Source organism: Fragaria vesca, linkage group LG6 (genome assembly GCF_000184155.1).
Source record: "Fragaria vesca subsp. vesca linkage group LG6, FraVesHawaii_1.0, whole genome shotgun sequence".
NCBI classification, from domain to species: Eukaryota; Viridiplantae; Streptophyta; class Magnoliopsida; order Rosales; family Rosaceae; genus Fragaria; species Fragaria vesca.
In genome coordinates, this window is record NC_020496.1 from 28,306,397 (window position 1) to 28,332,293 (window position 25,897).

Genomic DNA, 25,897 nt, shown 5'->3' on the forward strand with positions numbered 1-25,897 from the left:
GTGGGAAGCCAATATGGTGCTGCCTTGACAAGGTCTGCTACCTCCCAAGTTAAGAAACTAGCAAGGAAGAAAGACTGGAAAGCCATCTGAGATCACTCTCAATAACATTATTACTGAGATCAAGATGAAGCAAAATTTGAAAGGTTTCCAAGATTGCGGGAATTATTCCACCAAAAGATGCACCAGATAAATTGAGGTGCGTCATTTTCTCTAGTGATCCTATGAAACTTGGAAGTTCAAGACCCCCGAAATTATTCATGCTCAAATCCAAGTAAACCAAATCTTTCAAAACAAGCAAAGAAGGACTGATCTCACCTCCCAAAGCATGCAGTGTTCCATCATCACCATCACTGTCCAAACCCTCTGCATAGGGGTTGCGAAGATCAAGGCTTTCAACGCGTCCAGTTGTCTTGTTGCAGCCTATACCTCTCCAATTGCAGCAATCAACTCCACCCCAAGATGAAAGCCGGTCTGAAGGATCACTGAGTCCCTCTCTGAGCTTCAGAAGGGCTTTCCTCTCGATGTCCATGCAACCCACGTTAGGATCAGCATTGCAGAAACCAAATGTGACTGTGTGAAGGTATGAAGTTCCTGACAGTAATAGAAGTGAAAGAAGTAAGAACGAAGCAGAACAGTGTCCCATGCTTCTTGGTTCTTATGTTAGGCAATGAGAAAATGGTATACAGAGTAGAAAAAGAGGCCTATATATATATATATACAGAACCAATGCAATTCATGGTGGGAAAAGAGATGATGATTTACAGGACTTCGAAACCATTGGTACTGACATTTACCATAAATAATGGACTGGTTTTTCTAACGCCAAGGCTATAACAAGTCAAGTACGGTTGATCATATAAGACCAAATTCATAGAACCTGCCATTATGCAAAGACTTCCAAGTCAATGTGATGTCGACCCCCACCCAGACGTTGGGAATACGATATAACCTGGGTACATTTTCAACAGCATTCAAAGATGCATTTTCGACCCATAAAAGACTTCAGGAACGTTTGTCTTGCTCATAATAGCATCCAAATGGAAATAGGTCTTTTAGTCTATGGAAAAATGGCTACACAGTCACGAAGCACAAAGTCACAAACCAGACTCTAGACCCTAAATCCTGGCTGTATTGCTTTGAAATTTCCAAACTTATACAGAGTTGCATACGAGGGCATTATGATGCCGCTGACATCACTGTTTATATACCGCAATTTGACTGATTCAAGCAATCAAATTGTTAATTAACATAAGGGCAATACACTCCATAATTAAAAAGTTGAAGACAAGTCCATAGCAGGAGTTGCATAAACAAAACTCCTTGGTGTTTCTGTGTAACAATCTATTTCAAGGCCACAGCCCAATTAGGATCACTTATCTATGATCAATCATCCGTGCCGAAGTAACGATCGCCAAACTCACCCAACCCTGGTATGACACGAAATTCTTCATTGAGGGCAACATCAATCTCTGAAGTGACAATTTTCAATGTTGGAAATCGTTTGTAAACACAATGAATTCCCTCAGGAGCCTAAAACAGAAGATAGTGGTAAATCAGCTCATAACATAAGTAGTACTACATAACCAGCAAGCATCAAGAAGTACTCACAGATATAAGGTTTAGGAATATTATATGCGATTCCGGAACCCCCTTCTGTATGAGTAGTTCAATAGCCTGGTTAGCAGAGTTACCTACAAGTCACTCAGATTGGTCATTGCATTTCAATCATCGGCAAGTATAAAGGTTTAAAAATGCTTCTACTAAGATGGGCCAAAAATTGTTTATCACATTTTGGGCTGTTAGAGTTCAAAGTTATTTTATATCACCAACTACATTTCCTCAGTACATGCAGATAACAAAACTGGAGAACCAATCTTATAGAAAATAAATCCCATTACCTGTAGCAAGTACAGGGTCCAGAAGCAGGACATGACGCTCTGAAATATCCTTGGGGAGCTTCTCATATATAAGCTGCTTGAGGTGAAATAACTCGATTAAAGATAGAAGTTTTATCACATTTTAGAGAGGAGTGCTTAGTTCTTAGCAAAGTTATTCCTACTTCATAAACATAATGTCACCTGTTTGCCATCATCTCCATCACGATGAATCAAGATCTTCCCAATTTTAATTCCTTTGCAACATGCGCGTAATGCATTTTCCATGCTCTCACCACTAATCATAACAAACAAGAAAAGGTTGTTGGTATGTGTAAACAAGAAACCAAGAGATATAAAAATTTATCATTAATCCATCATCTTCCAAAGCATGTAGAAAAGGGCAGGAATAGAATTGGATTCATCGCAATTATACAGATAAAGATGGTAACTGACCCAGTTACCCAAATATTCAAGTGCGCAGGTCTGGTTGCCACATAACTGTAACTCCTAAAAAACCAATACCTGATTTAAAGCTCACCTTCGAACAATTGAAACTCCACATAATTTCTTGCAGAAATCAACCCCAGTATACACAGATCCTGAAATACAAGAAAAGACCAAATTTAAGGACATGCAGACTATTCCATTTGCAAAACAGGTAACATGTCTAAATGTGCAGAGATAAAGTAGACACAAGATGCGATGACCAGACAGAATATAAGCTGCCACTATCTGTTGGTGACCAAGCATGTATAAAGCTTCTTATACTGTGATCCATAGAGAGGTACAAATAATTACAGGCAATAAGAAGAAGGTGGTGAAACATGATGGCACACCTGGTGGAGTTATTACTTGTTTCTCTGTGAATGGCAAATGACCAAGGCCATGCTCCACAACCTAGAGACCACATCAAAGTATAAGAACATAAACGCTGAACTATGGTATAAATGAAACTTGAGTAAGACATGAGACAAAACTTACCAGACGAATTAGGCGATCAGAATAAAATACAAAATCATGCTTTGATATTTCTCGGTCTCGAATCAGTGTATGCATGCCTCTAATCTGCAAAATGAGAACAACTAGATTAAAGTCTATGAAATGTGATTGTGAAATCCTTTCAAAGCTTAAGTTTACAATATTAGAATTTGGCATGCCTGAATCATAGAAATGTTCCAAAAAATATTTAACAAATGAAGACTAATTTAAATGTTTAGCTCGAGTCGGTCACAAACAACATTTAATAGATCAGGACACAACGTTTAGCAAGTGTTTCTACTTGTATGCTCTAGTAGATCAGCAGTAATTAACTTTTATTAGTGTCACAAGTCAAAGCCAAAAGCACAAAGTTTTGACTTCCCCAAAAAGACAAAAGGTGAAGAATTTGCTTACAACAACAAAAAAACATAAAAGAAAATGGCATACCTGAAACGTGGACTGTATAACATACACATTAGGATATATTTTGCAAAGGTCATGCTGACCAAGCTTTGTGCGAATATGTTGTACAATTAAATCAATAGCAACATGGTTATCGCCTCCCCGGGGAATGATCACATCGGCGTACTTCTTTGAGGGGAGAACAAAATCATCAAAAGCAGGCTTGACAAACTTGGCATACTGCATAATAAGCACAATGCTTTCGATGTGATTTTTCAAATTGAAAGATTACTATAGAGTCTCGTACGAAGAGATTGTTCAAGAATGGGGCCTTACCTGCTCAAGAACAGAGTCAATGTCCCTGCCCCTCTCAACAGTGTCTCGTCTTAATCTACGAGCAAGTCTCACATCAGCATCTGAAGGAATATGCAAACAAGGAGACAGAAACATTCAGAGAGGAAGAAAGCAAATAAAGTTATGACCTATTTCAGACATTCATAGAGACTTGGCCAGTGTCTCTAGGTTCATAAAGATAAGGATTTTATATAGCACATAATTTCATAGATCAAAAGAACCAAACTCGAGAATTCCCAAGCCCAAAATGTATTTCATCGCTCTGGAGTTCCGTGCCTTTTTCTTATCCAGGTTTTGTAAATCTATGTATATAATACTTTTCATATTTGATTGCAGAAGCAAATCTTCCAGACTCTATAAAACCATGTAATTTGACATATCAAGACCATATGATGTAAAAACTTAAACAAGGAAAACCATGTAATTTGACATATCAAGACCACATGATGTAAAAAATTAAACAAGGATGCCATGCAAAACATAGCTAATGGAGAAGCTAAAAGATTTGATGACCTTAAGAAGACACAATGAAATTATGGCAGTGATAGAAGAAACTAGACTGAGGAAAGCAAACCTGTGTCGACAAAAATCTTCATGTTCATCAAATTACGGACACGTTGGTCATGGAAAACCAGAATTCCCTCCAAGATTATCACATCCGAAGCATTCACCTGACAAAGAAATAAACAAAATGCATAGCACACGTCAAAGATGCGGCATTCACCGGTCAACACTAGCAATACAAACAACAATAACAAACCAATTTTACAGGCAAAAGAAGCTTTATACTCCTAAAAAAGCTTTATACCTGCCGAAAACTATCAGAGCTGCGTCGATGTATCTTAAAATCATATATCGGAACTTGGACAGACTGCCCGCATTTTAGCTTCTGAACACACTCTAACATCTGTTCGGTGTCGAATGCATCTACATAACAAACCGCACCATCACATACTCAATACAATAAACAGCCTACATCGATTCGAGAGTAATTAACTTCAATTTACAGTACACTGTATGAACTGATTACCAGGATGATCAAAATTATACTCATGCACTCGATCAGACTCCTCAGGCGTCAAACCACGATAAAACGAATCCTATAAATTCACCAAATCAAATAACCTTACTGTGGAGGCCAGCAAATGCAAACTAGTCCAGAAATGAACCCTAACCTGATTGACAAGGACGACGCGATGATCGTGAAGCTGCTGTATGATCATGTCGCACACCGTAGTCTTACCCGAAGCCGTACCTCCAGAAACACCTACTCAATTGATCGAAGCAAAAAAATCAAAACTCGATTGCAGAAACTGAATCAAATGCTTAGTGAAATTGAATTGCGCAGAGTAAGAGAGAGAGTGTACCGATGACGAAGGGCTGCTTGGGGGCGGCGGAGTCGGCTAGATTTGAAGAATCGGCGGCGGAGGCTGGTGAGGAAGAGGGAGGAGGAGAAGAGGATAAGAGGCCGTCGAGTCGGAGACCCGAGAAGTGGGGCCCGGAAGCTCTCTCCATGCGGTAGTCAACAGTGGTCTTCGACTCCTCCGGCATGGTGGAGTCTCTTTCTCTCTCAGTCTTTTATAGTATCGGAATCAAATTCTGTTAGAGCAAAGTGTGTGCGACTGTGCCGCTTTTTATCACGATCGATCCGCGCGCATATGATATACGCTTTGTTTTTGGTCCTCGTTTTTTCTCTTTTTAAAAGAAAATTTACTGGTCTATCGGTTTGATTCTTTAACGTGGGCCGAACCGGATTCCAAGACGTAACATGGTAAATCTGATTTTTTTACTTCCTCAGTTATAGGTGGGTAATTTTGTTTTGACTCTCATCCTTTCTAAATTACCCCCCTAGCTATTCAAAAAAGAAAAAATTACCCCACATATATTTCATATATCGATCTCTATTGCTGAGGAAATCGATCTCTACTACTATAAAACAAAGTCTTCACACATCATCGAGTTTTCAAATTTCGCAATTATCTCTAATAGTGGAAGAACTCGAGGCAAATTTGGACCCTAATGGATACCAATTTTGCATCCTTTGGGTGGGAGGAGAACGTTGAAGGCGTTGGAGAAAATTTTAGCTAAAGGTATTTGACATTACCAAACCACTAAAAAATTATGTGAATTATAAAATAAGAGAATGTGAATTTGATTTTCATTACGTGAGATTATAAGATCAAAGAAACTATCATAACTCTATCCAAAAAAATAATAATATCATAGCTAAAAAATCTGATAAAGTAGTATGGAGTTCACATCCAAAATCAATTAGTAATAGGTGGAGTTGCCCAAAACTTTATAAACCCACAGGAAATGTCTCGAATTCCCGATGTGGGATTTATATCCCAACAAACAAAACCTTGTAGTTTCTAATAACAAGATCAAAATTCATGGACGCAAATTACAAAAATCAGGACAGGGTCATATAGCAAATAGCCCTGCCACTTTTATTCTGAAATACATCGAAACAAAAATAATATGGATTAACTAGTCAATTCCATTAACAGTACTCCAGCATATATCTGTATCTCTCTAGCTCAAAACACATAAACCAGAACGAGTGCCGATACTGCAGTCATCGCAACGAATGAATTGAAAGAATTGAAGTTGGCAGAAGCTGCAGAAATAGTAGTAGTTGAAGTAGTGGTGGAAGCATCCGAAGAAGAATCATCATCGTCCGAGGATGAAGATGATGCCGGAGAAGAAGCTGTATTGCTTCCTGCAGCAACAGTAGTGATCTTCACCTTCATGCCTCCATCACAGTGGCCTAAAGTACCACAAGCAAAATATCTTGTGCCGGCCTTGTTCAACTTCACGACGTCGTTTCCTCCCTTCTTAGTGTCTAGTGCACTGCCAAGGTCACAGTTCTTGAAGGCGCTCTCGTTAGGTAGCTCGACGACGCTATGCATCGAAGAGTACTTGAAAACTGTCAAGATGTGAATCAAGTTAATCTTAATTTCCTTGCTCGATCTTCCAAAATTACGTAAAATTAATTCTAGCAGCAGCTAGCTATAAGATGAGAAGAGATGAATCAATAATATAAATAGCTAGCTAGGTTTAAGAAACATACCAAGTTGATCGCCAACCTTGAATTTCTGAGAGGATGCCCATGAGTTGAGGTCTGTGGATTGTTCCCAACCTTGGCTGCCCCCAACTACATGCTGCGCTGCCAAGCCTTTCTTTGCAACCAAAGCTACAAAAAACAAGGACAACAAAATTGTGTTCTTGAGCCCCATTGTGATTTTCTCTTGTTGAACTTGATCTAGATCTCCTTACTCTTTACTCCTTTCGATATCGAATAATATGAACTGAGGCGCTGATGAGCATTACCTGCAGTGCCTACACAAGTATATATACAGGGGACCATTCCATTGTTATAGGAATTGTGATGTTCATGTTCGTAGAGTTTGGGTTTTTTGTCCGCAAAGCAAAACTAGTTAGGTGGTCATAGCTTGGCGTGGAAACAAAGGTATCTATCTGTGTGATCATGTTCACTTGAAAGCTAGCTAAGTCGGTCCTCCAAACTCAAATTTTATAGCAAAACAATCTCCATCAGAGTAACATACTGACCATGGACAACCTAGACAGATCAATCGATCTATTCACCGGCCCTTGCTTTTAGCGGTACTCATCGATCGTCATGGCATGAACTAGTTTGTGTTTACATAAATGAGCCATTACTACAAAGATGATGCATGTTCTATTTTGAAAAGAAATATTGAGGATAAAGCATCTGCCAGTCCAGTCGATCGCCTACAACAACTTTCAATGATGATCGAAACGGGCTTTTATTAGGGTTTCCTTCCTCTAAAACCATGAGCTCGGTAATGGTTGTTTTTTCATCTGATTTTTGTGGAATCTACAAACAAATGAAGTTAATGAACAAAAATAGCCTAAACAAATTGTTTTGCTGCGTCATATTTGAAATGATCCTTGAAACTTGAAAGAGACTTTGAGTAATTGGTGAGTTATTAGATTCCGGATCAAGGAATGATCTTTGAAATAGAACCTTGAGTAATTGGTGAGGCAGGTGAGCTATTAGATTGCAGATCAACCTTGCCATGCATTTGTTTGATGAAAAGTATAGTAACATGTTCACTTCCAAATGACAGTACTGCAGTTGGTTGGTTCAAACCTTAGAGAAATTCAAAGCATTTGAAAGAGTTTGGCTAAAACTCTTATAAATTAAGCGAGATTATGTACACATTATGGATTGCAGCTAGCTAGATTACAGCTGAGGATAACATTTTACTTCTAATCTCAATCTAGTCATGTCTAGATTCATGTCTAGCTAACCAGTCTCTTGCACCTGACCTTAATTAGCTAGTGAACTGACTATCACTACTATTATTGTTGCTGCTTCATGAAAGAAATCACTTTGTTATACACAAGATCCTTGGCATTGATCCCCATGACAAAATCGGCGTGAGCATACTCGTGGATGAAATCAACCACAAGCTTCCCCTTGTCGTGATACTTCAAATGATCAAGTAAACGCAACACGTCGAGTTCATCGGAGAGTGCATCTTGGCCTCCGTAGCTGATGAACATGGGCATGTTGGTCGGAATCTTAGAAAGGTCGTAATGCGGAGGGGAAAATGACCGGTAATGCATGTAATTGGTGTCAAATCTCCCGTAGTCGAACTTTGCTATAACACCAGTTCGTACAACTGCAAAGTTTAGGACAAAATTTGATTTACAGATTGATAATTAAGAAGCTTAATTAACATTTTTTGCATCACGTACTAGCTAATTACGTACCTTGAGACAGATGCACCATGGTCTTGGTTGATGTCGGCTGAGGCTCATGATCCAAAAAGAGATCAACAGTGGAAGCATTGAGACAACAATTTTTACCTTGAACAAGATAAATTTGTAAATATACTTCGTTACTTACAAATTTATAATACAGATATAACCGATTAGCTACTGAGTGCTCATATTGGGAACTAATTCATACCAGTAAGTATTGCCAACAAGTCGTAACATGGAACTCCTGCAGTGTCACATATATGATCTATTAATGTAGCCACGGGCTCCCTGCAATTATGATAATAAAAAAAAATCTCAAAATTAGAGTGCATGTTCACAAAATCCACTTCTTATAAACTCTAATTGTTTCTTAGTCGATTCTTACCCTTTTGGATCGAACTCTGCAACACCAAATATTCTTGTGATCTGCACAGACACATTGTGTTGTCAGATTCGTAAGATTGTAGATATACAAAAATTAAGTACGTACGTAGTTCCTCAATCTCTTCTGATGTAACGTAAAAATATACCTCGCCGGCAAAGAGTCTGGCTCCAACTGCGCCGATTGGTGTACTCATGTAAGTCAGGTAAGCAACCGGACTTAGCAAAGCTACCGATTTCAGTTGATCTACCAGCTTCCCTTCTGAAAGCGAAGCCAATGCTAGTAAAGTCCCCTGCCAAACACATCGTTAAAATGGTTGATAGCTCTAGACACGATCAAAGTTTTACTAGCAGTTACGGCAATCGAAAAGTTGCATATTTTCGCTTAGAGAATTTACCAGGGAGTGACCGATGTAGTTAATCTTCTGCTTTGTTTGGCCATGCACGTAATCAAAAACAGCCGGTAGGTCATGAGCCACCAGTTCATCAAACGACCAATTCCAAAAATTCTGTCAAATCACAATCAATTAACAAAAATACAAGTCTATCTACACATGCATACAAAGAACACGAGGTGTACATAGATATGGGGTATAGTCCGAGGCTCCTAGAAATTATGGGTCTCACATTTTCTAAATTATCACTAACTAACAAGTAAGAAAGCTAATATCGCATAATCATCTATTTGTTTCAAGCGGAACATCTACTATGGTCGAAATGAGAAAGAAAAAGAGAGTTGGCTGTGAAGTAAGAGAGTACCGGATCTTTTGGGTCCATGGAGGTATGTCGCCGGCTAAACCTAGTCCCTCTGGTGTTAGCCATCCACACATCATAACCATTATCAGCCAGAATCAACGGCAGATTTTTGTCCGGAGAGTTCAACAGCCAGGTGGCGGCATCCTGCAGCGTCGACATACATATACACACAAAGTTACAAACCCCTCAGATATAAGAGACAACAATTTTACAGTGTTATGTGCCCTATGGAACAAAGTCTAAATGCATGAAAGAGATGAAACGGTGCATGAGTTTTCGGACGGTTTCAGTTTCAGATGACCAGTCTCTGTTTTGCCTTATATGTTCAGAATCAGATCCAGAGTTTCATATCCATCTCTATCTTGAAAATTTGAATCGGAAGTTTGTCACTTACGATGAGTTTAGTGTACGCCGAGATGTGCTCTGTTTTCACTACCAAAACACAAGCAGTGTTTTACTCTCTGATTCTCTATAGCTCTTTTTTACTTGGGTGAAAATAAACGGCTACTTCGGAATGAAGCTTAGCTTCTACTAATTATTAGCTAATGCTACTAACACAAATATTAAGCTAATGCTACTAGTTAGGGTACTCATGGTCATGATTAAGGTGATGTAAGTTTGAATGAAATGAGAGGTATTTCCAGGTGCTTAAATCAAGCAAGAACTTTCGGAAACTGTCTAATTCGTTATTGGCACAAAAGTGCTCGACTAAACTGGTTTTAAACCCATTCATAATGCTAGAAATAGACCAAACCGCGTGACATGGCACATGAGAAGAAAAGACATGGCACATGATATTCACTCAAAACTTTCTTCTCGCTTTTGACTAGGAAGGCAGGAAATTATTGAAAGCAAATTTGGTACCAGAATTAGAGGCCAAAAGAGAAAACAAAGTTGGTGCCATATTCATAATGCAGCATGGAAAAGACAACTTTTAATCAATTCAAGCCATAATTGAATATGAACTTACCACAAGAACACCATGCTGAATTATCACCGGTTGTTTCCCGGCGCCACCACCACCATTACGACCTGCCGGAATCCTCTGCACGTTCAGCATGTAACCATCGGCGGTAGTCACCTGAGCAACAGCATAACAACACGTTACATAGTTTCCTTATGTTTCTTTAATTAAACTATCTGAGATTTAGAGATTTCGGAGACTTGAGGCCAACAATTAATTAAAAATAGGCCTATGCTTACAAATATCTCCTGGCATTTGTAACCATGCATAGTCACCAGGGCCTTGCATACACCGTACGCCTCTGCATTCGCAGCCCCAGCCCCGTTTATCTGATCTAAAAGCCGCCGTCTCGAACCCTCTACGGCACCGGAAGCGAGTGCAAGTAACAAAACCAAACCCATGATCACCATGCAACAAGCTAAGCAGCGCAGAGCCATTTTTGAAGGGTGTATGATAATTATGAGCTCCCTTCACTCTCTCGGGGGACCTTTATATAGTGGACGAAGATGAGTATACGATCGAAAAGAAAAGATTATCAGTGTGAAAACAGAACAAATCGGTTCTGGTATTTGGCTAAAGTGGAAGGCAGGCTTATGATGTGGTAGTGGGTCCTTTTTCAGCTAGCCTTCCTTTCTTATCAGAGAAATTAAAAACTAAAAAAGAAAAATATCTGATACGAAATCTGGAGCTGTAAATGGAATTGGGAACCCTATGAACTGTCTGCGAGTTTTATATAGAGATTGTGTGAAGGCTCCAAGTAAGGTGGCGAAGCATCAGGAAGAAGCTGGATTTATCACCATTTTTTTAGGGGGAGAATTGCAATCACTACCGAAATTAAAAATGGAAAATAGTATTGATCATTGTGTTGTGTGATAGAGTTCAGAAGTATTAAACAGAGATTTCGGTAATGAAAGGATGAGGATGCGTAGGTAAGCTGAAAACATGGTTCGGCTTCGGTTCTTATTTGTCTGGGAGCTGTAATTGCGGGGGGAGTAGAACAAGGGATTCGATCATGTTCAGTATCAGTCTATTTTAATTGCTTATCATTCTCTTAAGGGAATCGAGATATTTGCCTAATTGTTAGACCTTGATTTTGGATAGAGAGGTAGTAAGAAAGATTTATACATTACGTAAAAGTTTGAATATAGTTGAAAATTTGTGCAAATTAAGTTAAGGTAATTTTTCTCGTACAAGCTAGTGTGGACGGTCTCTAAAAATTCGAGATATCGCTCCTAAAACAACACTATTTGTAGTTTTCGGACTTTTAAGAAGTACAGTAATTTTGACCATAAAAATTAGAGTTGATGGTCACAACAAATTCGAGATATTACTTCAAAACGACATTATTTTAGTTTTCAGACTTTTAAGTACAATGAATACGCTAATGTATATTTGTTTATATGGACAAATTCAATAGTATTTATAGTTGCATTGTTCTCACATGTAAATATTTTCTAATTGTTGTAGGTTTAATGGTTAAGTAACTGTTAAGTAACTCGATCATCTTCCCTTTTAATGAAAATTTTCCAGCTGTTTCAAATCAAGACAACTGTTAGAGTTATCACAGTGTTGTGAGTTGTGCGATTTATCAAAGATTTTGTTTCATTAGACAAACATATTGCCAATACTTACTAAATAATGCATGGAAATGTGAACCTAGTCGACTCTTATACAGACGTTGCCACCATTTTGAGCAATGAGCATAAGCCTCCCGCTTGGTTCCAAACCAACACCACCCCATCCTTCTCTGCAGAAAAACTCCAACAAAAGAACAAACTTATCATCTTCATCACAATTGCAGGTATTGCATAATTGCAAAAATGGTGACGCCATTCTGAACAAGGGCCGCAAAAAGAAACCGCACAAAAGCACCGACTGCAAACTAGTGCCTTCATCGTGGAGTCGGCTTTTTTAGTTTTCTTTTTCTTTTCTTTTCTTTTTTTGACACAAACAATTCTTGCTTTCACATTGCCATGTATCTGGTGCTTATCAAATATCAACAGCAATATGAGAATCAAAAGCCAGTTAGTGACCATACTTCCATGTCTATTTCCTACTCTAAGTTTGTCGAATCCAATGAGATATGTCTCAGACATTTCACACTGGCTTCAGCACAAGAGGACCCTCCTGCTTCATGTGTATAAAGCGCTATTGCATTAGTTCACAGTGGGAGGCACATTGCTAATAGAGATTAGAGACTAATGCTCCGGACTCAAACTCTGGAGCCCTATAAAACTTTCTTGAAGAGCTTATAAACAACGAAAGATTCTGAGAAATGAACCAACAAACACTGAACGTTTGGCCTCTTGGGTAAATTCCACTGCAATAAAAAGTTACTACATACATCTGAAGGTAGATAACTCATTCACAGCAGCAATAGATAGGTTAGTCCTCCTAGTATTGCAAAAAAGCAGAGGTGATTGCAACTTGAATATTTGTGATCCAAGATGTCTCTTCTCTATTTATATCTACTACATATAGGCGATAAATTCTCATAGGAAATACTCTTTACATGCCCTCCATCCCAAAATTCTTAATTTCAACATCAGGGATTTCATGGACTTCACATATTATGGAAGTAGAAGTTTAAACTCTTAGCAAGGACTTGGGCTTCTTCATTTACATTGTGCAACGGTGTCAGAATCAAGCTTTGTCAGCTACAGCAATGGTAGGGCTCATCTTCCTCCTCTGACTAGAGCTGCGGAAAGAAACAAAGGTAGGAAGGCAGCATTGTGTAGACTTGAATGGTCTGTCTTCACTTAGAACCTCATTGGCTGTCCTTTCACTACCAGAAACATAAGGGGTACCATTCAGAGATTTTAGAGGGAGGTCTTCGGCAGTCGGCTTCACTTCCATCTTTCCATTAGTCATGGTCTGATCACCTGAGGTATCCTTTGCATCATCAACATCATCCCCATCTCTGAAGCTCTCGCGAAAGAGATCAGCAAGTTTCTTTTTCTTTTCTACTGGAGATGGAGCAGGAATGGAAACAGGACTTCTGTTCCCAAATGGAGTTTTGTTGACATGAGAGAAGTTGTGATGGACCGGAGTGTTGCCACGGGATGGAGTGAAGTCTGCATGAGAGGCCAAAATGACAATAAACAGGTCAAACAACAGCCCACAACCATACGGTATGGAAATGGAAACTCCTCTGCATTGTATATTCTTTGTGATACTGCATACACTTCAATTAATTTTACTTTTTCAGTGATAAATTTAAGAATCACAGTGTTTCAAGCAGTGCAAATCAAGGTAGAACACCTCTTTGCTTTCATACTATGTTCATCTCAATAAAGAACAGTATTTTATCTCACTCGTACACAAGAAATGAACCCACACAAACACCCACAGTAAATGAAGAGAAAGGTACAGTCATGAGCTAGTAAGAAAAAATGACACAGAGCATTCCACTAAATTCTTACCGCCATTGACACTGAAGAAGTCATCTTCACAATCTGAGTCCAACCAAGGCTTGGAATCAAAGAAGGCATCCTCTTTACTACCTGCTAATAAACATTTGGAGTTATTAACTTTATACATCAAACACTCGTAACTTAGGCTTTACTATAACAAAATAGGCAGAGTACAAATCTGACAGAACCCTCAAAAGCTTGCCTATAAAAACACCATCAAATAGAAGCAATAAGCAAAGTTTCAACAGCAGCAATTAGGTGCCCCATGCCAAGTGCATGACTTCTATCAGCAATATTCCAATAAAAATCAGATACTGTGGTAATGACGTAATATCATGCCATTGTGTCACTTGCAAGCTAGAGAGTAGGGAAGACAAACATTAGGCCAAACTCAATTATCAACAACGAACAACACTTTTCGACAAAAAAAAAAAAACAACGAACAACACTGGGAAGGGAAGTGAATGGACCTGATATACAATCAGTACTTGATTTTAAGCCTCCTCCTTGCTTCATTGAAATGATCAGAGTACTAACTCAACAAAATTAGAGTACCGACTTCCTCCTAAATCACTAATTGCAATACTGTATAGAAACACATTGAAGAATTCAAGACCAAATGTGGTCCAACCATCAGCCATAGATTAGATTTTCATATGACTTACTGGTACAAATCTGAATGCTCTCAATTACTAGAACAGGGACCACGATCAATAAAAGTCATCTATATTAAATTCGATCTGATCATTGATAGAGAAACTACTGAACACATAATGTAAATACCACAGCTTCCCCTTAAAGCCTAGGACAAATGACTTTCACCTATCTCTGATATCATCCTGGGAAATCAGAGTTCAGAACAGGCACCATTAACCTTTTCCTTACATCAAGCATGAAATACAGAAACATTTTATATTTTGACTAGAAGCTCCGTATTAGTATTTCCGTCACAAACAAACAGGAGAGTGATCAAAATAGTGGTGCTGACTTCCTCAATCAATGGATGCACAAGTAGCTCAACCAAATGTTTCCTATTTCAATACCCACCATAACAGAGAAATATAGCTGTAGAAAAGAAAAATCAAAAACCAAATATCGTCCTTTTCTTTCCACCTAACCAAAACTCCAAAACCACAACCAGAACAAGAAAAAAGAACTTGGAAAAAACATCACGTCTCAAAGTAAATGCACAACTACTTGCTTAAAATAAGGGGTCACCAGAATCATGATTGCGAAAAAGCAAGAACATACATTTAAGCAATTTCCAACATCATACCATAAGCAAACACATAACGAAACTAAAGTGTCGAAACAACTAGCATCATTCGCCATAAACGGTACGAAAATGACCCAACAACAAGGCTTTGCATACATCTGATAGCTAATCAAACATGTTTACGCATTAACCCAAACCAAAAAAGTAACCAACTTTCACCAGAACATAACATGAAGTCATGAACTCATCACTCAGAAGTTAAACATCATAAAACAGATGAACCTTTTCATTCAAAAAAACAATAACAGAAAACTGAAAAGACCGAAAAAGGAAGAAACTTTGATACGTTTGACCGCAAAGGAAGAAGAAAAGGTGAAGTCTTCTAACCGTAGTCTCGAAAAGCCGTGGCTGTGGAGCGAGCAGGGGACCATTGATCGGTGATCGGACGGCCAACGTTTGTCGTCGGCTTCTCCTTGATAGGCGACGGAGGGATAGAGGAGAGCTTGTCGGGTTTGGACCCGAATGTCACTCCAAGTTTCATGGCTGACCCGGGTTCCCTATGAGAAGAAGCACAAGCACCCATTTCTCTAAACAACTCCAACACAACACAAATATCTCTCTGATGCTCTGAAACACGAGAGAGAGAGAGAGAGAGAGAGAGAGAGAGAGAGAGAGAGAGAGAGAGAGAGAGAGTAAAGTAGAAGTGGGAGATGGAAAGAACGAATGCGTTTTTTGGCGTTATGCTGAAGGAGAGTGAGTGCCAAAACTCGATTCTCTAATTTCTAGAGAGCTTGAGAGGTAAGTCTACGCTACGAAAGGGTAGGAGAGGTGGGATCTTTTTATTTATTTATTTCTCTTAATTTTTGGGTTGAAAGCTTAAAGCTTTTTCTTCTTTGGGGTTATGCGATGACACAGTTTCCATGTCGATGGCGATTTTGATTTCTGAAGAAGGAAACTAGAATTATGGACCTTATACAAATGGAGAGAGCGACTTGGAGGGTTCCCATAGGTTGGTGGTTGAAAGCGATGTTGAATGTGAGAGGTCGTTTGGGACGTAAATGGTTATTTAATAAACACATTTCCTAAGCAAGATGAACATAAATTCGAGGGGAATCAAATTTATTTCAATGTTTGATTGAATCTTTCTATTTGGTCTCAGTTTTGATTTTCTTTCCTTTTACCTTCAGTATATAGGAGTTTGATCCCTTGCTTGAGTATACTGTGCGAGGATTCTCATTCAAGTTGTGTATTACAAGATAGGTTACAAGATTTTTAAGAAATATATAACAGAGTTACGGAATCAATCATATATATAGATTATAATCGAGTCGTTATTTATTTGTTGGTTTTACTACGGAGTAATTTTATATTTTAAAGCTTAAAATACATTCTAATATGTCGAAAAGTAATATAAGTTTTGATGAGTTTTACGTGATGATGTGTAAGTTAAAAAAAGGTTATGTCCATTTGATTTGTGAAATGAGAATATAAATCACAAGACTACAGAAACCAGAATATTAATGCATATATAAGCCTAAATAGTAAATAGCATATTGAATCATGCCATAACTCAGAAATTGACTACATCACCTAATGCATAAAAGTATTCACATGCAAAGTAGTTTTGTTTATAATTTGGAGGCGACTGCATGTAACATATACCAATCTCAATTCAGAGGTCAAAGAAATTGCATCGCTTTGAATATGATCGATCCCTACAGCTTCCCCTAGCTTGCGTTCCATGACTTTGAATCTCATCACTACCACTCAATTTATAACTGGTCGCCTCTCTGGAATACTAAAGACAGTTGATCGCTTTAATACATGAACGTGAAAATTATATAAACGTACAGTGGTCAAAATAACTATGCAGACTGCAGAGAGAGCCATGCTTCGACAAGATGGATCAGAAACCAACTCAAATGTAAACCTTATTGCTCTCTTCTGTGACTTCTGTCTTACCAGTGATCAGCTTACTCTGATGAGTCTGATTGAAGCAGAGTTAGTAAAACTATACGATGGAGAATATGACATTGCTTTATAAAATATCAAGGAAGTTTATTTTGTTTGTTTATATATTATCATCGATGTTTTGTTTGTTTCAAGTTTCAAGTTTGGTGATTATGCCTTGCCTCCCGCAAGTCTTTGCATATATGATCACTGTTTAATAGCTAGAGACAAAGTATATATAAAAGATAAGGACGATAGAGCGTCACTTGGGTAAAGTTGAAGTTGAGAACGATGGAAATTACCAATACGATGACCAATTTAACCCGATGATCAGCAAACCAAGCAATTTAACCAGGGAAAGTTCTTGGTTTCCCAGATTACTGTTTCTTCTCACAGATTTTTCCCTCTCTTTTATTCTCGAGTATCTATCAGCAAAACAACGTCAAGTCTTTTTCATGCATTGTTTGGTCATGGAAAGTAGCAAACACGATGTATTGACCCAGAAGGATTATCGATATCTTCTAGCCATACATTTACCATGACTTTGCTGCTTTGGGGAAGGTGTGCTACAGACAATTATCAAAAACAAGAATCTGGGTTTACTATGCAGCGTGAAGAAAGTCACAAACAATTTGGATATTACTATGAATATCAAGATCAATCACGTGTAGATAATAGTTATTATAGGTAAGATTCTTCAGCTTTAGATGGGGTTAGGTTTTCAGTTTTCATAAAATATATGTATGGGAGGTAACCAGGTAGGGATATGAGATTATAGAAATGCACGCAGGTTAGGTTTCCGGTGGTCTATAAATGAACAAGAAGCTAACACGGGTTGATTAGGTAGCTACGTACTCACGATTAATCCCAAATGATGATTATAACAAGCTCCACGAGTCTTGATTGACACAGAGCATGAGTTACATGGTTAATTAGTTTAATCTTCGATCGATACTCAAAACAGAAAGATTAGCATCGATCATACACTATTAACCATATCCTTGATTGTCGTTACATATCTAGTGGTGGATACTTAATAATATGTTTAGGGATACCTACTGCTTAAACATTCAACCAGATTAGGCCATGCATAGTTGCATACTATAGCTGATTAAGCAAAATTGGTTAATTAACGACAAATTGCTCACCACCCGAATGAAAACAAATCACCAAAGAAGATATGGTACAAACAATGACATGCAATAAGAGACCATATAGAAATGGGTGGGGGGAGATCAGGACCCATATATACATATATTTAGCCTTTAAAAGTTGAAAGGTCTGTTACTAAGAGTGGATGTGAAACCACTCAAACTCTTTTAGCATGAGTGCTTGATGCACAAAATGAAAGCAGATTCAAGTTGCACTCTAGGTAATTAGATTCTCGTTTTGCCTCCAATGCATGAGGGATTTGATTCTTGAAATAGTTGAATTTAAAAGTATTGCCGACAGACACTTTATATTTTTATTTTATCGTGCTTATTTTATCTAGATTATCCAAGATGAAATTATCGTCACCTCTTATTTCATATTTATTTTTACATTATGAACTAGTAACTACACATATATATTGTTTAATACATGACAAAATCAGATGCAAACAATAGCTAGGTGGTGTGAACATATCCACATATTATCATCATATCTTGTTGTTCTTGTCTAATATCTAGTCTAATAGCGCCACCATTTGATTTGGAATAATTTTGTCTAGCAATTATGAATCAATCAAACTATGGAATAAGGATAATTTCATATGTGACGCGCCGTCCACGTGGTCTTCTCATGCCTCATGCCTCTTCTGATTTGTCAATGCTAGTATTGTCACATTTACAAATACGTTTTAAACAAACAAGTCGCATTCATCAACTAGTTCGTTCATTATTTCATTGCTGATTTCATTTAAATTTGGGCAACACGGTTGATCTCAGTATTTGGATATCAATGCCCCTCTTACGACCTTACACCTTAATCGCGACACACGACTCTACACCTTAATTGTGACATGATACATATTGTCACATCAATTGCACCAATCGAGTCAATAACATTAACTCTCAAGGTATAAAAATCAACAGTTATACAAAAAAATCGAACGTGTCACATGATATAACCGCTCAATATCGAGAATTTATCGCCACTCACTTCCGCCTCGCTCAAATTTTGGGCTATTTAGGTGCTACTATTCTTGTTTGGGCTTCATTTGCAATTATACCCATTAAATTAATGGACTTACGAGGCCCATACAGTCCATACTCCAAGAGTCCGACCCAGTAAAAAACCGCGCCGTTGTTAACGACTCATCTCACCAACCAAACCAACCTCTTCCTCGTTTGTTCGACTTGTCGTTGGTTCTACTGTCTCGCCCACCAAAATCGGAAAATGGGGGTGGCGGCGAAAATAGCACCGTCGATGCTGTCGTCGGACTTTGCCAACTTGGCGTCGGAGGCCCATCGCATGATCCAAGACGGCGCCGATTGGCTCCACATGGACATCATGGTATCAACTCCACTCTTCAACCATAAAGTTTTGTTCTTTCTTAATGAATTCCGGTGTTGTGTTGTGATACTAGTACCATGATCCAATGTTTAAGCAGCAAAGGTTAAAACTTGGTCTCTTCTTCATGTGCAGGACGGGTAGGTTCGGTTCTTCTTGCTTATCATGTAACTTGCATGACTCAAGAGGCTGCTAAATAATCGGGTTTTATATTTTTGTTTATTTAGTTGTATTTTGAGATGATGAAGTAGCTTGAATGATGTTTAGAAGTAGAATAAGTAGGAATTTGGTAGAAAGAACATGAATTTGTGAATGCTGGTGAAATAGCTCTTTGTGCATAATTGAATCAGTGTGTGATTTTCGGTACCGAAATGTGCCAATCGTATTGCTTTTGTAGCTTGTGAGAGGTTTATTGTGGTCTTACGTGTTGTGTTTATGTTTTTATGATTAGGCACTTTGTCCCCAATCTAACACTCGGTGCTCCGGTGATTCAAAGTTTGAGAAAGCATACAGAGTAATGCTTCTTGACTTGTTCTATATTCATTCTTTTGCTGATTGTGAATCGAGTGTAAAATGATGGATGAAGTTGTCATGTTGGATTGTCTACAGCGCGTATCTGGATTGTCACCTTATGGTCACAAATCCTCTTGATTATGTTGAGCCGTTGGCAAAAGCTGGTGCTTCAGGGTTCACATTCCATGTCGAGGTATCCAAAGGTGGGTTGTGGTGATGTTTGGGAATTGAGATGTCAGGGTGTGTTTGTATCTCGACTCACTTTGTGTTTCCCCCTTTGTGCAGATAATTGGCAAGAGCTTGTCCATAGGATCAAGTCCAAGGGCATGACACCAGGTGTGGCATTGAAGCCGGGAACACCTATCGAAGAAGTTTTTCCACTGGTGTGCCTTCTTGTTCTATTGCATAGATTGTTGAGTGTGAGTAAATTTCCACTCCAAAAAAGAGTTCTGGTTGAGTGGTTACCCTTTTGTTATCCACAGGTGGAAGGTGAAACTCATGTGGACATGGTCCTCGTTATGACTGTGGAACCTGGATTTGGTGGACAGAAGTTCATGCCAGAAACAATGGATAAGGTTCGCACACTGAGAAAGAAGTATCCTTCACTAAATATAGAGGTAAGCCAATCCACTGAATTCGTTATGTTTTCTTACTGCTTCTATTGGTCTCATTATGGTTTACCATGTACCCCAGTAATAGCTGTGTTATTTTCCCCCAATTGTGTTTCGTCTTGCTTATGACACACAAATACGTGCATATTTAGTACACAAGTGTTTAATAAGATAATATATGTGTTCAGAAAACATTCGATATGCGGAATTCCTTTTCTAAAAATATGATTCCCTCGGAAAGGGTATAAACTCTTGCAACAGTCGTAATCGGTCTTTCCTGTATTCAGGAAACATACTTCAATATCATTGGGGTGATGCTATTTAATTCACTTTCTACCTCATTCCGCAGGTAGATGGTGGCTTAGGGCCTTCAACCATTGACATTGCAGCTTCAGCTGGAGCAAACTGCATAGTTGCTGGAAGTTCAGTGTTTGGAGACCCCGATCCTGCCAAAGTTATATCCCTCTTGAGAACTAGTGTTGAGGAATCTCAGAAAAAATAATTGATGCTGGTACATGCACGATCACAAGTGGGTTGTTCAAAACTATATTTATAGTATGTATGTACATCTATGATCTAATTGATGTGGTGATTTTTGAAGGTTATATGAATATTACTATATGTTAAAGTCTTTCTGTTGTGTGTACTATCATTTTATTTGTATACTATCTTAAGTATAATAATCCCAGCCAACACTACGATTGCTCACTTGAGGGTCTTTCACAAAAATTCACTACAATGCTTATTACATCTTTCATTTCTGAACTCCAGTTACCTACTTTTTGGCAATATTTCTTGTATGATAGTAACACATCTGTATGTCAGACTTGAATATCATGCCATCCCTTTGCTGATTTAATGAGTTCCTGCCTTGATACATTATTACTTTCAGTGCCTTCTTCATCTTCAAACATTTTTGTGACTTATTTTAGCTTTACTGTTGGTGTGCCTTCATTATTTTGGTGCCTGGATGTTTCATTGCACTCATCATAAGCCAGATACTCCTTGCCTGATTTGCTGCCTTTCTTTTGAAATACAAATAGTTGTTGGGAAAAAGAGAATAAGAATCACACTTGTTCCAAGTTGTCATTCATCTTTATGGTAGAATACTTTTCAAACAAATCTGAATTTCACTTTGACATAAACTTGAGGGAAATCAGAATACTTGTTGCTTGTTTAGACCCCCTTTTTCTTGCTTAGGCTCGAGCGACATTGGAAATCTGCAAGAGTGACCTCAGGTTAGACCTTCATAGACATTTATTATACAGTTTAAACTTGATTTAGGGCCTTTAAGAACTTAATCACTTGAGAGGATGTAAAAGGGGGTTCTAGCATTACTCGATAGAGTTCAAGCACTACTTGCTTGTTGCTCGAATATGGCTAAATGGGCTATTATTATTACAACTTTCCAGAGACATCCCTGGAAAAAAAAAAGATAGCTTGATGGATTAAGATGAAGATAATCCCTAGACAATCCTGTCTACCACGTCAGTTCATGTTTATTATATGTCAAAGATATGTCCCTCCTCATCTGTCAAATTTTTTGGCACATGCACAACCCAGATTCCATAATATGCGATCTGCAAGACCCTTTTGATTTGGCATCCACTACCAGCCTAGCAACAGAAAAATGATCACATAATTCCTCTACTTGTTTAGTGGAGTTTGATAAGCATTTGAGAGAAGTGAGATTGCACACCAGATTCCAAGTTTTACTTGCTTATTAATCTAGGTTTAAGCACCTGAGCATTGTCACAGTACACGTGAGAGGCAGTAGTCGTACTTCTGTACTCAATTGAGAAACTTTTCATGTCTCGGCAAAGGCAAATAGGGGATGCTCCAAACTCCAAAGTTCTTAAACTTCCTTGGTTGTAATCTCTATATCCCAAGATTAGCTTTGATTAGTGGTGAGCATGTGTTGCCACGTTGCTTCCTTTTACTGTTCGATTTTCGATTCATTGGTACTTGGTTTTCCGTAGTTTGAGCGAATAGTGCATCTATTGCTTGATCAAAACTGTGGCTACGTACATTCCCTTCATCTGCTCTCCCCAGTGGAGAATTCAGATGTAAGACACAAAATCGATATGCATTTCCTGCATATTCATTTGGTACTTGTGCAGTTGTGCTTGACCTGCAGACATGAGATTTCACCAAAATCCTTGCTTCTTTTTAAGCTCATACTTCCCAAGTCCACAGATCTTGGAAAGTAGTACTTTACATTCAGACTCCCCAAACAAGTTTTTACTGAATCTGAATCTTGATTTTCCATAGTAAAGTGAGTAAAGGTTTTCACTTTTAGTTTACCCAATACTACTGAGTTCTGATAATGAAATTGTTGCTGATACGTACTTATGGGTTTCATCTTGTAGCTGTGACAAAACTTAATTATCATGGAAGCAAAACACGAGCATGATGTGATGTGTTAATTCGTTGGTGGTGCTTGTCAACCGACTAGGATGTTCATCACCAACTTGACCTATCATCTATCCAATACGTAGCCTCTCTTTTCATGCCTCCCCTTTAACCTGCATAGCTTTCTCTTCAAATATATTTCGGATTTTTATCCTGCCTTTCTAAAATGATCATCCCTGCCTTTACACACCCATACAAAACCTGGTTTGAAGCCAACGAGTGGACTCATAACTAGTTAGTAAAGGAGTCTGAACAGCTGGAAACAGAGAAAATGTATAGAATTCCTGAATTCGTTATCCCCAAGAATCCTGTCCATGAACAACTTTGTAAGTTCTTGTAATTGTTAATTTCCATATATGTATATTTTTATGGATCCAAAATATTCACCGTCTCAAAGTGAGTTTCTTTATTAACTTCATATTTTATAGGCCTTCTGTGTTGAAGTCACTGGTCATTGGCATGGCTGCTGCTTTGTTCACTAGTGAGCAGCTCTACTTGACATTATTCTTCTTCATTGTCTCGCTTCTTGTGTCTGCACTTGGACTACAGAACCAACTGCTAAGCTGCGAGTCCGAATCTCCAGATGCTTCTTCTGCCTACCACTGCAGTACCAGTACTAGTGGATTAAATGGATCATCATCATCTTCACTCAACCAGTGTGCCACATTTGCAATTCTTCGAACCAACTCATACTACTCCTCTCTGTTGAACCTCAGTTCTTATTTGGGGATCAACCGGTTTGTGATTGCAGAAGCAAATGGCTTTTCAGCGCACACGGAGTTTCTTCCTAAAGACCAGCCTTTGTTGATACCGATTGATTGCAAATGCAGCAATGGGGGCTTGTTTCAAGCGCAGTTGACAAAAACAACCATCAGAGGTGAGAGCTTTTATGGCATTGCTGAAGCGCTAGAGGGTTTGACAACTTGCAAAGACATCCGAGAGAAGAACCCGGGTGTCTCGCCTTGGGAACTTGCTGATAAAGTTGAGTTACACATTCCCTTGAGATGTGCTTGTCCCTCTAAATCATCTCAGTCAAGACTCTTGCTTTCTTACCCAGTAAAACAAGGTGACACCATTTCTTCTTTGGCCATTCAATTCAATACCACTCAAGAAGCTATCATATCTGCAAATAATAGATCAACATTTAGACCTGAAAGCAGTTTAGTACCACTTACATCTCTTCTGATTCCACTCAATGCTAAACCGATACTTGGTCCTCTAGAAAAGCCCCGCGAACCCAATTTGCGTTTTCCAGCAACTAGCGTCCCAGCAATTAGTCCACACAGGAAGAAAGCAAAAATGCATAAGGCTGGACTATATGTCGCGATCATTGTGGTGGTTGTTGTAGCTAGCATTGCCATTGCTGCGGCTTTGTTGGTGATTCAGCTGAGGAAGAAGAAACAGATCATTTCATCCAAAGGAGTCGTTGATTTGGAACTGCAACAGCTTAGCCTAAGCATCAGAACCACAAGTGACAAGAAGGTCTCATTTGAGGGATCACAGGACACATTAGATGGTCACACTGTTGAAGCCACCACGCCGCGCAAGGTGCTGGTGGAGACATACACCATGGAGGAGCTGAAAAGAGCAACAGAAGACTTCAGTTCGAGCAACCACATCGAAGGGTCTGTGTACCACGGCCGTCTCAGTGGCAACAACTTGGCAATAAAGCCCACACAACATGACATCATCTCAAGGATCGAGTTTGGGCTTTTCCATGATGCAATTCACCACCATCCGAACATAATGAGGCTGTTGGGGACATGTTTGACTGAAGGTCAAGACTCATTTCTGGTTTTCGAGTATGCAAAGAACGGATCATTGAAAGACTGGCTTCACGGTGGATTGGCAATTAAAAACCAGTTCATTGCCTCATGTGATTGTTTCTTGACGTGGAGCCAAAGGCTGAGGATATGTCTTGATGTGGCCATGGCATTACAGTACATGCACCACATAATGAACCCAAGTTATGTGCATCGCAATGTGAAGAGCCGAAACATCTTCTTGGATGAAGAATTCAATGCCAAGATTGGAAACTTTGGAATGGCAAAGTGTGTTGAAAATGACACGGAAAATTTGGCTCCTGAATATGTTCACCAAGGTGTGGTTTCTCCAAGCACTGATATATTTGCTTATGGAATAGTGTTGTTGGAGGTCTTGTGTGGGCAAAAGGCATTAACCAAGCCTAGTGAAATGGGGCAGGGGAAACATTTCTGGCTCTCGGAGAAAATCAAATCCATATTGCAGTCAGACAATGCAGATGAGCTGAGGGAATGGATGGACAGCGCATTGGGCGAGAATTATTCTTTCGATGCAGCTCTCACATTAGCCAATCTTGCGAGTGCTTGTGTAAATGAAGATCCTTGTTTGAGACCAAGTTCAGGAGAAGTAGTTGAGAAACTTTCGCAAATGGTGGAGTACCCGGCGGTAGAAGGAGAAAATATGTTGATGAGTGAGAGCTCTTGCAAACCTCTGGTGAAGGCAGCTGCTGCAAGCAACATGTCATAGCTCTTGGCATTTGGATAAGGTTAATATAGTACTAGGGCCGGTGTTGTATATATATGTAATCATCAAGTATCTGAGAGGAACATGGAGAGCAGGTTGATTTCAACTCTGTATTATCTCTGTTTCCTGATATAATAAAAGTGAAGAATACAGAATGTTGAGCTTATATTTTCTCTATCTGGAACCATAGATGCATTTTATGAGGAGAAGGAAAGTAAAGTTCAAAACACCCTTGCTCTATTGGCCAAAAATATACCCCTTGTTTTGAGCCATTGCATTGCCTCATTGTGTAATAATATTAACTCGTATGTCCATGC

At 38.8% G+C, this 25,897-nt stretch overlaps 6 protein-coding genes across 7 annotated transcripts in view; 2 read left to right on the forward strand and 4 right to left on the reverse strand.

Annotated features, from left to right (window-relative positions):
• The window catches only part of LOC101293023 (LRR receptor-like serine/threonine-protein kinase GSO2-like), a 12,419-nt gene extending 7,187 nt beyond the window's left edge, over positions 1 to 5,232 (reverse strand). Inside the window, exons 1-14 of the mRNA XM_004303935.1 lie at positions 4,979 to 5,232; positions 4,787 to 4,878; positions 4,642 to 4,711; positions 4,420 to 4,538; positions 4,186 to 4,282; positions 3,594 to 3,673; positions 3,303 to 3,497; positions 2,859 to 2,942; positions 2,714 to 2,774; positions 2,416 to 2,476; positions 2,079 to 2,172; positions 1,899 to 1,971; positions 1,609 to 1,691; positions 1,422 to 1,530 (exon numbers count right to left, since the gene is read on the reverse strand). Of these exons, the coding sequence (XP_004303983.1) occupies positions 1,422 to 1,530; positions 1,609 to 1,691; positions 1,899 to 1,971; positions 2,079 to 2,172; positions 2,416 to 2,476; positions 2,714 to 2,774; positions 2,859 to 2,942; positions 3,303 to 3,497; positions 3,594 to 3,673; positions 4,186 to 4,282; positions 4,420 to 4,538; positions 4,642 to 4,711; positions 4,787 to 4,878; positions 4,979 to 5,162 (1,402 nt within the window). The 5' untranslated portion in view covers positions 5,163 to 5,232. The remainder of the gene's footprint in view (positions 1 to 1,421; positions 1,531 to 1,608; positions 1,692 to 1,898; positions 1,972 to 2,078; positions 2,173 to 2,415; positions 2,477 to 2,713; positions 2,775 to 2,858; positions 2,943 to 3,302; positions 3,498 to 3,593; positions 3,674 to 4,185; positions 4,283 to 4,419; positions 4,539 to 4,641; positions 4,712 to 4,786; positions 4,879 to 4,978) is intronic.
• A 745-nt stretch (positions 5,233 to 5,977) lies between these two features.
• Positions 5,978 to 6,957, reverse strand: LOC101293907 (blue copper protein-like). Its single transcript, XM_004303937.1, has 2 exons — positions 6,685 to 6,957; positions 5,978 to 6,540 (listed from the first exon to the last, which is right to left on the reverse strand). Exons 1-2 carry the CDS (start codon positions 6,848 to 6,850, stop codon positions 6,152 to 6,154), a joined length of 555 nt encoding a protein of 184 aa, XP_004303985.1. The 5' UTR covers positions 6,851 to 6,957; the 3' UTR covers positions 5,978 to 6,151.
• A 960-nt stretch (positions 6,958 to 7,917) lies between these two features.
• Positions 7,918 to 10,904, reverse strand: LOC101292734 (triacylglycerol lipase 2-like). Its single transcript, XM_004305865.1, has 9 exons — positions 10,707 to 10,904; positions 10,474 to 10,584; positions 9,507 to 9,647; positions 9,146 to 9,256; positions 8,897 to 9,040; positions 8,752 to 8,792; positions 8,575 to 8,654; positions 8,376 to 8,471; positions 7,918 to 8,284 (listed from the first exon to the last, which is right to left on the reverse strand). The coding sequence occupies exons 1-9, from the start codon at positions 10,902 to 10,904 to the stop codon at positions 7,962 to 7,964; spliced, it is 1,245 nt and encodes a 414-aa protein (XP_004305913.1). The 3' UTR covers positions 7,918 to 7,961.
• Positions 10,905 to 12,802: 1,898 nt separating this feature from the next.
• LOC101294196 (uncharacterized protein At3g27210-like) lies at positions 12,803 to 15,770 on the reverse strand. Its single transcript, XM_004303938.1, has 3 exons — positions 15,484 to 15,770; positions 13,890 to 13,970; positions 12,803 to 13,541 (listed from the first exon to the last, which is right to left on the reverse strand). The coding sequence occupies exons 1-3, from the start codon at positions 15,677 to 15,679 to the stop codon at positions 13,111 to 13,113; spliced, it is 708 nt and encodes a 235-aa protein (XP_004303986.1). The 5' UTR covers positions 15,680 to 15,770; the 3' UTR covers positions 12,803 to 13,110.
• A 3,581-nt stretch (positions 15,771 to 19,351) lies between these two features.
• On the forward strand, positions 19,352 to 21,415 carry LOC101294487 (ribulose-phosphate 3-epimerase, cytoplasmic isoform-like). Of its 2 annotated transcripts, XM_004303939.1 has the most exons (8): positions 19,352 to 19,542; positions 19,675 to 19,679; positions 19,991 to 20,053; positions 20,149 to 20,255; positions 20,338 to 20,435; positions 20,535 to 20,669; positions 20,852 to 20,905; positions 21,013 to 21,395. In XM_004303939.1, exons 1-8 carry the CDS (start codon positions 19,426 to 19,428, stop codon positions 21,163 to 21,165), a joined length of 732 nt encoding a protein of 243 aa, XP_004303987.1. In that variant the 5' UTR covers positions 19,352 to 19,425; the 3' UTR covers positions 21,166 to 21,395. The 2 variants fall into 2 exon arrangements, with proteins under 2 accessions (XP_004303987.1, XP_004303988.1); XM_004303940.1 differs by lacking the exon at positions 20,852 to 20,905 and having other exon boundaries at positions 21,013 to 21,415.
• Positions 21,416 to 23,326: 1,911 nt separating this feature from the next.
• LOC101294964 (protein LYK2-like) lies at positions 23,327 to 25,631 on the forward strand. Its single transcript, XM_004303941.1, has 2 exons — positions 23,327 to 23,401; positions 23,504 to 25,631. Exon 2 carries the CDS (start codon positions 23,535 to 23,537, stop codon positions 25,581 to 25,583), a length of 2,049 nt encoding a protein of 682 aa, XP_004303989.1. The 5' UTR covers positions 23,327 to 23,401; positions 23,504 to 23,534; the 3' UTR covers positions 25,584 to 25,631.
• The last annotated feature ends 266 nt before the right edge of the window (positions 25,632 to 25,897 follow it).

Bases quoted from the DNA above. Each gene is read 5' to 3' on its own strand.
- LOC101294196 (XM_004303938.1), bottom strand. From the start codon at position 15,679: ATGGGTGCTTGTGCTTCTTCTCATAGGGAACCCGGGTCAGCCATGAAA. The intron at 13,971-15,483 runs GTTAGAAGACTT...GTTTATTAGCAG, and splicing joins CACGGCTTTTCGAGACTACG to GTAGTAAAGAGGATGCCTTC. The intron at 13,542-13,889 runs GTAAGAATTTAG...CCTCTCATGCAG, and splicing joins CTTCTTCAGTGTCAATGGCG to ACTTCACTCCATCCCGTGGC.
- LOC101294487 (XM_004303939.1), top strand. From the start codon at position 19,426: ATGGGGGTGGCGGCGAAAATAGCACCGTCGATGCTGTCGTCGGACTTT. The intron at 20,054-20,148 runs GTAATGCTTCTT...GATTGTCTACAG, and splicing joins AGTTTGAGAAAGCATACAGA to CGCGTATCTGGATTGTCACC. The intron at 20,256-20,337 runs GTGGGTTGTGGT...CCCTTTGTGCAG, and splicing joins CCATGTCGAGGTATCCAAAG to ATAATTGGCAAGAGCTTGTC.
- LOC101293907 (XM_004303937.1), bottom strand. From the start codon at position 6,850: ATGGGGCTCAAGAACACAATTTTGTTGTCCTTGTTTTTTGTAGCTTTG. The intron at 6,541-6,684 runs GTATGTTTCTTA...ACATCTTGACAG, and splicing joins CAAGGTTGGCGATCAACTTG to TTTTCAAGTACTCTTCGATG.
- LOC101292734 (XM_004305865.1), bottom strand. From the start codon at position 10,904: ATGGCTCTGCGCTGCTTAGCTTGTTGCATGGTGATCATGGGTTTGGTT. The intron at 9,257-9,506 runs GTACTCTCTTAC...GTGATTTGACAG, and splicing joins CCATGGACCCAAAAGATCCG to AATTTTTGGAATTGGTCGTT. The intron at 8,472-8,574 runs GTATGAATTAGT...ATCTTGTTCAAG, and splicing joins CTTGTTGGCAATACTTACTG to GTAAAAATTGTTGTCTCAAT.
- LOC101294964 (XM_004303941.1), top strand. From the start codon at position 23,535: ATGGCTGCTGCTTTGTTCACTAGTGAGCAGCTCTACTTGACATTATTC.